Source organism: Nicotiana sylvestris, chromosome 5 (assembly GCF_000393655.2).
Source record: "Nicotiana sylvestris chromosome 5, ASM39365v2, whole genome shotgun sequence".
Taxonomy (NCBI): Eukaryota; Viridiplantae; Streptophyta; class Magnoliopsida; order Solanales; family Solanaceae; genus Nicotiana; species Nicotiana sylvestris.
The window spans coordinates 105,560,953-105,571,050 of NC_091061.1; the positions used below are offsets into that span (position 1 = coordinate 105,560,953).

At 35.5% G+C, this 10,098-nt stretch overlaps 1 protein-coding gene across 2 annotated transcripts; it reads right to left on the reverse strand.

Annotated features, from left to right (window-relative positions):
• Nucleotides 1-877: 877 nt before the first annotated feature.
• Nucleotides 878-9,157, reverse strand: LOC104238698 (protein ENHANCED DISEASE RESISTANCE 2-like). 2 transcript variants are annotated; one of them, XM_070174569.1, is made up of 20 exons: nucleotides 8,540-9,157; nucleotides 7,280-7,354; nucleotides 7,121-7,174; nucleotides 6,918-7,033; nucleotides 5,601-5,731; nucleotides 5,453-5,499; nucleotides 5,265-5,365; nucleotides 4,961-5,056; nucleotides 4,830-4,894; nucleotides 4,685-4,756; nucleotides 3,529-3,675; nucleotides 3,139-3,422; nucleotides 2,901-2,961; nucleotides 2,616-2,791; nucleotides 2,091-2,192; nucleotides 1,959-2,009; nucleotides 1,733-1,876; nucleotides 1,521-1,616; nucleotides 1,344-1,445; nucleotides 878-1,223 (listed from the first exon to the last, which is right to left on the reverse strand). In XM_070174569.1, the coding sequence occupies exons 1-20, from the start codon at nucleotides 8,690-8,692 to the stop codon at nucleotides 1,119-1,121; spliced, it is 2,178 nt and encodes a 725-aa protein (XP_070030670.1). In that variant the 5' UTR covers nucleotides 8,693-9,157; the 3' UTR covers nucleotides 878-1,118. The 2 variants fall into 2 exon arrangements, with proteins under 2 accessions (XP_070030670.1, XP_009791442.1); XM_009793140.2 differs by having other exon boundaries at nucleotides 3,127-3,422.
• Between the last annotated feature and the right edge of the window lie 941 nt (nucleotides 9,158-10,098).

The following is a 10,098-nucleotide window of genomic DNA, read 5'->3' on the forward strand; positions in this document are numbered from 1 at the left end:
ACGCATTTGATCTGGTCAACAGTGATAAAGCCTTTGAAGATTGTGATGTGTCAACGTTGTGACGTATCGACCTGACCCCAAAAGGGCAAGGTCATGTGAGAAGACAAATTGTCGTCGAGGTCGAGGTGGTTTAATGGAAGACAAGGGCGAGCATCCGTTTTCGGCGCACAGTAACAACTAGTTTTAAGATTTAGTTTTCCTAGAGAATATTGTAGTGAATATTCCTTTCCGTTGTATTATCTAGTATTTTTTGGCCCATGTACTCTTATAAATAGAAAGGGATGTAGTTCTAGAAAGGGATCAAACATTTTTTTGTAAAGAACATCATTGACATTTTCTCTGAAGATTCTCTTTTTATTGAATACATACAAAGCCTAACTTTACACTTTTTTTCTTATCTTTCTCTCTCGATCCAAGAAGAATCGGAATATTCAACTGCTTATTATTATCCATCATTGTCAGAAAGCTTAGTGGAAAATCTCACTCTTGTCGGGTGAACTTTGTCCCATTTATTACTTAAACGCCATTTATTATCATTTATTGCTATCTTTTACGTTTTCAAGCCTTTATTGCTCCATTATTGTTCTAGGATATTCTTATCTAATAGCACACATTTAATATCCAACATAAAAGTACTAGGTCCCCTTGTTCTATAAATCTAATAGTACAAAAATCTAGATCTAATTTTTTGGGTTATACAAAATGTTCATCAGTACACAGAATCAAATAATTTAGGATTTACAATTCTTTGACGTAAGATAATTATTATCTATAAAATTAGAATGGTAGTGTACCCCAAAACAAAAATTGGTAAAATAATGTATCTCCTCCTAGAAATATAAAAGCTAACATGAGTACTTATTGAAGAATGTGTACATTCAAAGAATGGAAGCTTTATTTGATGAGGAGAAACATTTACAGATTGTATAGCCCTCACCTTCAAATAAAAATCAACAAATATATACTTCAAAACTCAAGTATAACTTGATGTAAAGGAATGCCTATACATGAATTAATCAATTTGAACTTTGAATCTCCCTTTACCTATCTCTTCATTCTTCTGCAGTAGATCAATAAATCCCTGCAATAATGCAACTTCTCAGAAAAATAATTTTTGTTTAGCTGATGCTTACGGAGTCAGTTGGAATCGATTTGGAAACGTCCAGATGGTTCAGTCGACAAGTCCCCAGAAGGAATTCTGGGAGTTCTTCTGGTGTATTACCCTGGGGAAAAAATCATATATTTGCATAAACTAGCCTTTTCATGCAGTATGAATAGCAGTGTTGTTCAAAAACAAGATAACAGGACGTAAATAATTTCAGTAGAAAGACAGTGGTTTTTACCTGTATCAGAAATGCCATTTCAATAACAAGATTGTTTAAGTAACCAAGAACAAGACTGACCACACCCCTTGCAACTGTTGATGATCCAACATCAATGCCAAGCTGAAAATTCAACACAAATTGTCAATACTTGATATGAGAGCATAAAACACAAAAAGAGCTTTGCAGTACTCTTACCTCTAAATAATTTCTTCCCCGGAAATAATGCACTTCCAATGCTTGACCGACCAAGCAAGCTTTCTTACCAACGCTCTGCTTCACTATCCAGGATCCCTATGTACGATATAGTATATATATATATATATGATTGTATGTTCAAGTAACGAAAGTTGAAGTGGATTAATGAACTTCAGATAGTTAAAATCTTGCTTCACACCAAAAGAACCAACCTTGGAGATGTATGGTATGAGCTTAAACCTTGAATTCCTAAAAGAATCATCTCCACTGATAAAACGCTCGAGTAAGGGTGTTTCTTCCAAAGGAGATCTCAACATGTAATATAGAGCAAGATTATAAGTGGTTGCTCCTGGAACCTGACCCATTTAACAAATACCAATCAGTAAAATTAACTGTTAAGTCTATGATGATTATATATAAGCAGCATGCAGTAATCACCTGGATGTTGATGATAAAAAAGAACTCCGGCCTACCCTGAGCAGCATATCTCTAAACATTGCCAACAAAAAGTTTGAGATATGAAACATGCATATATTGACTGGTTTTATTTTTTCAAGAACAAGAAAGTACCTGAACTATGCTTCCTGGGCGACCGGCAAGGTCATCTTCACGCCTGTCAGATCTTAACCAATCGGCTGCAACCATCTGCATTAAGGTACTCTTTGCCTTAACCTAATAGAGAAGGATAAACTTATCAGAATTCAATAACGAGGAAAGAATATGAACCACATAACACGGTACTCAGGCAATGCTTCAATCCTAAGTATTACAACTATTACAATCACCATCAGATGATAAACTAGAGAAGCTTTAAATCTTTCAACTCTTTCCGGTTCTATCAGAGCTTCTCTAATTTTGTTGTTGAGGGTAGGGATCATAGCATGCAGAAGCATATAGTAAGGTTGCTACTTAAGAACTGAATCTCTGAACGTTATTTCTTTCATTTTATTGTGTAAAAAAGGAAGAAAGGGCAACAATAGCAAGTGTTTGAAATACTAAGATTGACTATTGTAAGACAAGCTTGTTATTGAACTGGACATTTATTCTTCGCTGAAAGAAAGTACTAAACCACATTGATTAATTTGCTGAGACAACCTTTTCCTGGTCTGCCAGGTAGCTTTCAGCGCGAATCAAAAATGATGATGGATCCGCAGCAGCCCAACTGCAAGGCATATTAAAACTTTGATCTTTTGGAAGAGTTGCTCCATAGCACAATGACACACTCTCTTCCCGAGCCATTTCTTGCAAGTCCATATAACCCTTTTTCTGGACTGCAACATTTGAAAATGTAAACAAGATATATTAACTATGTCAGAGTAACAATTATAATGTATTGGTTATTTCCAGCTCATAACTGCCTTTTAGTCAAACAACACTAACCTGCAAGATCATGTAATTTTTTCACAATATTTGCAGTGGTCAATTTTGTGTGGAACGAGTCCTGCATATTACAATATGAAAGAACCTTGTTATGAAACAACTTGATACTTTACATATTTTGGTAGGCTTAAACAAGGGAATACGCAAATTAATTGGACAATTAACCATTTAAAATATAATTCAATAAAATAAAAAGCTATTTAAAAATTTAGAGACCAGAGGGTACCATAAAACCCACTTCTGGACTTGCATTGGAAGTCCAAGCATGGTCTGAGTGTTCGTCGTCTGAAGGTTCAGGAACATCATAAAACTCATCAGCCGCATCATCCAATCCCGTGAGATTTGAGGATGCTGGATTTTTTCCATCATTTGTCACTTTGTCATCCTCGATCATTTTATAATCAACTTCTGTTTTGATCTCTTCCTTTTCACTAACAGGCAGATCAATATCCCTTGTTAGCGCAGCTGGTGACAATTCCGAGAAGTAGTTCCCTTCCTTTGCTCTGAACATCTCTCTTAGTGCTGCAAAGTAAAAGAGCACAGACCAGTCATTTCAGGCGAAAACATGCACCAAGGAGAAGTAGAATGATAAAATGAAATAAAATGTCCATTTCTTATTTGTGCCTACCAGCAATTCTCTCGAGGACGCGGATTGTTATCGATACTGAGGCCCCTTTCTTCAAATAAGGTTTCCAGAACTTCCAATCAATAGCAAGCATGTGCTTTACAATAGATGGTTTACCGTGTTTGGTTGGAGTTATAACATGTCCACCACCTGAACGATTCCAAAAAGGAAAACAGAAAAAAAGAATGTTTATGAATAGAAGTGTAAGGGAAATCGTGCCGGCCTTCATTGAAATATATAGTTTTAGGAAACAGAAAAGGCAATCAAGATCAGATTAAAGGACAAAAAATTGAAATGAAAGTATTACAAGGACATTATTACTAGGAATTTATGCAAGGGGATTTCAGAATGCAGGGTAAGGCTGCGTACAATATACCCTTATGGTCCGGCCCTTCCCCGGACCCCGCGCATAGCGGGAGCTTAGTGCACTAGGCTGCCGTTTTTACAAGAATGTGATGCTCAAGATTTGAACTTGTGGCCTAAAGCAATTTTGAACCTTCGTTTGCCATTATACTAGAAAAAGGGATTCAGCATTTTATATATAACAAAAAAATTCATATTTGTGCCATTTTTGTAATAAATTTTTCCGACGAAGGAGATTCAGCTCTATATAGCTCTGCCCCTGGTTGTAGGCATGTGAAAGTAGGACGGAAACAGAAAACTACTAAATGACTTAGTATTCGCTTACACTTCTTTTATGTAGAGAGTGTGCTTTAGCTTCTGTGGGAAATTCATGACTTTCTTTCATCCTTTTTATCTAGGGTCTTATCCGAAAGATTTATATTTCATATACCTTTTTTTACTTTGTCAGTAAGATCACAATTTTGGAAAACTTTTAAACCGTTCTTTTCTCTCTATTGATTGTTCCAGATAAGGAAATATGCCAGACAATCACAGCTATTATCTCGTCGACGTTTGTAAACTGTGGACAAATACTCAGAATGCTCTGCTACAGTGCTTATTTAACTGACAAATGATTTGGAAAAAAAAAAACTGACAAATGAGAAAATGAACTAGTGTGAATGCTGCTGACACCCTGTACTCAAGGAAAGTTAACCTTCCCATAAAATAAGAACATTCAACTAGAGAAGCAAATTAAATGGAGCTAAATTAACATTTCAAATGCAGATTAAAAGTTCAAAGTTAAAGCATACATTACTTTTAATGCAGGCACGGACATATCCATTTTGTGGCGGACACTTGCTGTGGATGACAGAATGATAGAGAATAACTGCATATACACAGAGTAAAACTTAGCATATGGAAATAAAATTTGACAAGTTTATATTCATTTCTTTGATTACCATATGTGCCATCATCCTCTCTTCTCCAGTAACGACGTAGGAGCAAATCTCTTCTTTTTGATCCCCTGCAAAATGAGAGTTAATCCAAGCTTACATTGTGAGGTCAAATTTATAAGAGTTATGAGCCTCACCACGGCAGCCAATGGTTATATAGTTGAATGTGTACTATATCTGTATGACCATCGAGGTGCTCAACCACACAGCCTCTGTAGAAAGAGAAGTCCCATCTGCAAAAAAAAAAAAAGTATCCAAAGTCTTCCTTTTCAAATTGCAAATACATGAACAAATATCCTAAAGATACATAACATCATTCAACTTCATTTAGGTGGTCTATATTAGTCATCCGAAAAGAACCACATAGAAGCCCAAAATTGTTAGTGGTACATGTATATGCCGAGTAATTGAAAGAACTGGAAGAAGAGTTAGAAATCTTACTCTGATCTTGAGGGACCAAGACACATGAGTGTGCGGAAAATGGCTTCAGATGTTCCTTCAATCACGCCCACCGCCATTACTGCTGGAGAACCATCCCGATGCTGAGATGCAAAACTATTTCTTATACCAAGGAAAATATCTACTTAAAATCAGGAAACTCGGACACAACAGATATAATTAGCACAAACCTTCCCGTTCGGACCTTTGTCCTTCCCTTCTTTAAATAGCCGCAAGCCTGTGGGAAAAAATAACATAGACATCTACAATTTCTGTCTGAAGCAATATGAAGACTATGCTTCTTCTTTTGGATATATAGTATAAAAGAATAATCCCTACCATTTTGACAGCCAAATATCTTCCATGGAGAAGGAGCAAGAACATCAGATGTCATTGCATCCACATGCATAGAAGATGCAGCAGTCGAATCGATGGAGCTCTTATGGGCCATCCTCTTTGAAACGCTCAACCTGTAAAAACCATAGGATACAATTCATTTCCATAAGTTACTGAGAGCATAACAAAGCCCTACTCCACCTCGATAAAGCCACCCAGGCCTAAAGTAGAACAATAAACCAATTTTGGTTGTTATACAGAATTTGAGAATCCAATTCAAACCAATGGTTAGTGGGTGGAATAGCTTATTTTCTTCATCAAGAACCTCTAGTTGTTCTATTCAATCACTGAAGGGCGTTGTATTTCATTAACATATGGATCAGATTTAACAGAAACACTGATATACCCTATTAAAAATTGGAGTATCCACTGCCAACCCTAAAGCAACTGAAAATGCATGGCATGGACTAGGCAACATAAGTTCCTTGCCTTAACCTGGGGCACGATATATAAAACTATGGGTATCCCATATCGTTGTTTTTGTATATACCAACTGTACTGATGGATTTTCTTGGGGAATGAATGCATGTTTGTATGCAAATGTTACCAGTCTTTTACTGAACTCTAATTAGAGAAAGAAGGAAATACGAGCGACTGTAAGCATAAGGAGCATTGATTTGGAGAATGAGCAGTTGTCTCATTATATGGTCTTTTACTGAACTATGAGAATTTGATTTTATAATTGTTAGAATGTCTCACATTGGTTGAGAGAATGAGTTGTTGTCTCATTATATGGCCGTGGACAATCTTCACCTCATTCATGCGATAACTTTCACAGTTGAGTTAGGCCCAAGATCTATTTTCTTAACATGGTATCAGAGCTAGACCAATCCCTGTTATTGTGTTTCCTAGTGTTGGACCCCCTTGTTATGTTATCTACGCTCCATATATACAGTCTGAGCATGCGTAGGGTGTTAGAGTGTTCCACGAGAATTGAAAGAATGATTTTTTGTCACCTTATATGGTGTTGCATAATCCTTATCTAACTTTTGATGCTCAGTTAGGCTCCATATTCTTTCTTAAGAATAGTTGTCTGAACTAGCTCGGTGTCTCCTCTATTTCTAGTATGTTAGCTGTCTATACAAGAATAAGGTTTTCTGGTCAGTTACATGGTAAGTTAAGTTAAAATGAGAGAGATGCCACTCTCCCCGTCATGAAGATATGAATCTGGTTACAAAAAGAGGACAGCATATGAACATCAAATGAAGCTTTAGAAGTAGTAATTTGAGCATGAACTGTTAAAAAAAATCAATTGTTAACCTGAAAGGTTGCCATTTTCTTCTTGAAGGAGCATGTAAGCTTCTTTCCAGGTTGAGTGCAGCATCCTTTAAACAATGTATCCATCTGGCGGCCTCTTCTGGACTGGACGCTCCCAACTACAAAAAAAAAAAAAAGTGAAAGAGAGCCTTGTATTCGAGTGTTTTATCCTGAAAGAAGAAATTCACTTTGTAAAAGGAGCATACCTTGAGCTGATCATTGTGATCAGAGGTGTTATACAAGGTGAAAATGAAGAAAACCTGCAAGGAGAAACTGATCATTTAATAAGGAAAAAAAAAACAAAAGAAGGTGGACCCTTGATTTATCTTTCAAAATATGATACGTTTTGAAGTTTTAGCACATACTTTTCTATGAAAGCTCTCTCTTCCATTGTCCGTGACACGGATGCAAGAGTCTATTATTGCACTTCTTATTGGTTCCTGACATACAAACGAGATCAATTAGCTATTGGAGAATTTGATATCATAGGAAATGTCAGATATGTACTTCTCACACAAATGCAATCTAAAAGGCCAAACAAATGTAAGTCCTGGTAAGAAGCCACAAAAGAAGCACATGTAGATATGAGGAATCAGTTTCTGCAACATGGAAAGTAAGTGTAATATTCTCTTTACTGAGTTTGCTCATTCGAAATACAGGCATTATCGAACTAGTCTCCTATTATGCAGTTTAAACAAAGAAACTGCAGTCCAGCAAGAACTTGAGGTACTTAAAATTTCTGTATGATATTTTACATATCATCCTTATCTCAAAAAAGTTATTGTTTAGTGGTGTACTACTATCTTTAAGGCAATAAACTTGAAGCCTGATTTGTAAAAGGTAGAGTATATTCTTCCACTTCTTTTATTGAATCTTAGCAGGCTATTACACATCAAAAGCAACAAAACTATGGAAATTCCCGTAGAAGAATTCAAAACTTTGTGTTACTATAGAAGAATCGCAAAGTCCATCTAGAAAACTAATCCACCAAAGAAAAGAACTACAACATAATCCTACTTCAACTAACCAGCTCTTTTCCTTTTTAAAACAGTTAAAACTGTCCATGTCATCCACAATTAAATAGCTCCCAACGTGCCAACTTGTATTGAACATTGGAAGCAAGAGTTCAAGAATAACAGAAAAGAACAAGTGAAAAAAAAAACTTAAGGAGCCAGAATCAATAACCCCCCCCCCCAAAAAAAAAAAAAAAAAAAACCCCACACACACATACACTGACACAGCAAAAGCATATTGACATAAGAAAAACTCAAATTAACAGAAAAATGATCAAAAGAGGGATCCATATATAATTCAAATAACACCATTCAAATGCTCCTTACTAAGAAACATGTTGAAAGTGAAAGGGAAAAACAACAACAACAACAACAACAACAACAACCCAGTGGAATCCCACAAGTGGGGTCTGGGGAGGGTAGTGTGTACGCACACCTTACCCTAGGGAGGTTGTTTCCGATAGACCCTCGGCTAAAAGAGTTATTGCATGAATTAAAAGAGTTATTGCATGAAAGGGAAAAAGGAAATGAATTAAAAGAGCTATTGCATGAAAGGGAAAAAGGAAATGAATTAAAAGAGCTATTGCATGAAATAAAGAAAGTAGAAGGTACCTCTTTAGGTGAAGTGGGAATGGATTTGAAGCTCTTGAGGCAGTTGTCTTGAAGAATGAAGTATCTTTTACGTGAATATTGCAGTCCAAACCTGTTTAACCTCATCAGGTAAAGCCACCCCTCCATTTTCCCTTCTCTTTCTTCCAATCCCATTTCACCTCAAATCAATAACAACCTCCTTTCAACAACTCACTAATCTTCAAATAATTTTCATTCATATGAATCATACATATATATGTATGAGTACATCATTGAAATGAATTCATGTGAGGACTATATGCATACATGCAATTTTTTTTTTAAAAAAAGTGAAATGGGAAGGGTGAGAAGGGGATGAAATTAATGATTCCCTGATCCCAAAAAATGGAATCAGAGAACCAATCTTTTTTTTTTGTTTAATTATTATTCTTTGGCAGAATGCCGGAGTTTTTGTGTGTGACCTTCCCGGCAAACTGCCAATTGGTTTTAATTCCCTTTTCTTTTTCTTTCTGAGTTTCTCTTCTCCTCCCCGCTTTGATAATTAACTGTTTTTGATGTTTATAGGGGAAGAGGAAGTTGACAGTTCTGTCTATTTACTCTTTTGTCCTCTCTACTTCTTTCAAATATATTTTATCTTTCCTTTTTTTTTCCTTTGCGAAAAGAGCTTTACATTTTGAGATTTTGAACTCCTTTCTCCTCCGAAATTTACTCCCTCTCCTTGAAATTAGGAATTTACAACAATGATATGATACCCCACCAATCATTTTCAACGTGATTTTGTTAACCACAAAATCGTATGTAAAATTTTCTATATGTTTCTTTCTGCTATTTTCCAGGAATATTTACTCAAAATATTAATAATTTATGTTATACCTCAACGAAAATTTTGTTGTACTTCATAAATCATGATCGTGTATGTAATAACCATTTTGTGACTGCAAGTACAATACTTATTTAGAGGCTGCGGATTTGGTCGAACTTAGTGTATTTGTCTCATACCTCGTATATCTATTAAGAATCTAATAAATGCATATAAATATTATATTTTGAATCCAGTAACTCAAATGATCATTCAGTGACACCTCGATCTATATAGTTCAAAACTTCAATCCCATCTTTGCATATTATTTAGAGGCTGCGGATTTGATCGAACTTAGTGTCTTTGTCTCATACCTCGTATATCTATTAAGAATCTAATAAATGCATATAAATATTATATTTTGAATCCAGTAACTCAAATGATCATTCAGTGGCACCTCGATCTATATAGTTCAAAACTTCAATCCCATCTTTGAATATATAGAGCTTATGTAGTTGTCATTCTGCATTTTAGAAAGACGGATTATAGAAATATATATTCTAATGCAGCCAAACTATTTCTTAACATTTTCTATTCGTACTGACCGTTTACTAGGAGGCTTAGCTAGGGAGTGAAAAATGGTTCATCGTAGAATCTCCTTCGACAGAAATTACATTACTAAGTTAATATTATTTTTCTATATATATAATAGATGTTAGAATTTTTCTGAGAATTCTCTTAGCGAAAATTTTGACTTTGCCACTAATATCGAGTTATTAGA

Coding starts and splice junctions, on each gene's coding strand:
- LOC104238698 (XM_009793140.2), bottom strand. CDS start 8,692: ATGGGATTGGAAGAAAGAGAAGGGAAAATGGAGGGGTGGCTTTACCTG. Junction 7,034..7,120: donor ATCACAATGATCAGCTCAAG/GTATGCTCCTTT, acceptor TTTTTTTTGTAG/TTGGGAGCGTCCAGTCCAGA. Junction 5,057..5,264: donor CTTGGTCCCTCAAGATCAGA/GTAAGATTTCTA, acceptor TTTTTTTTGCAG/ATGGGACTTCTCTTTCTACA.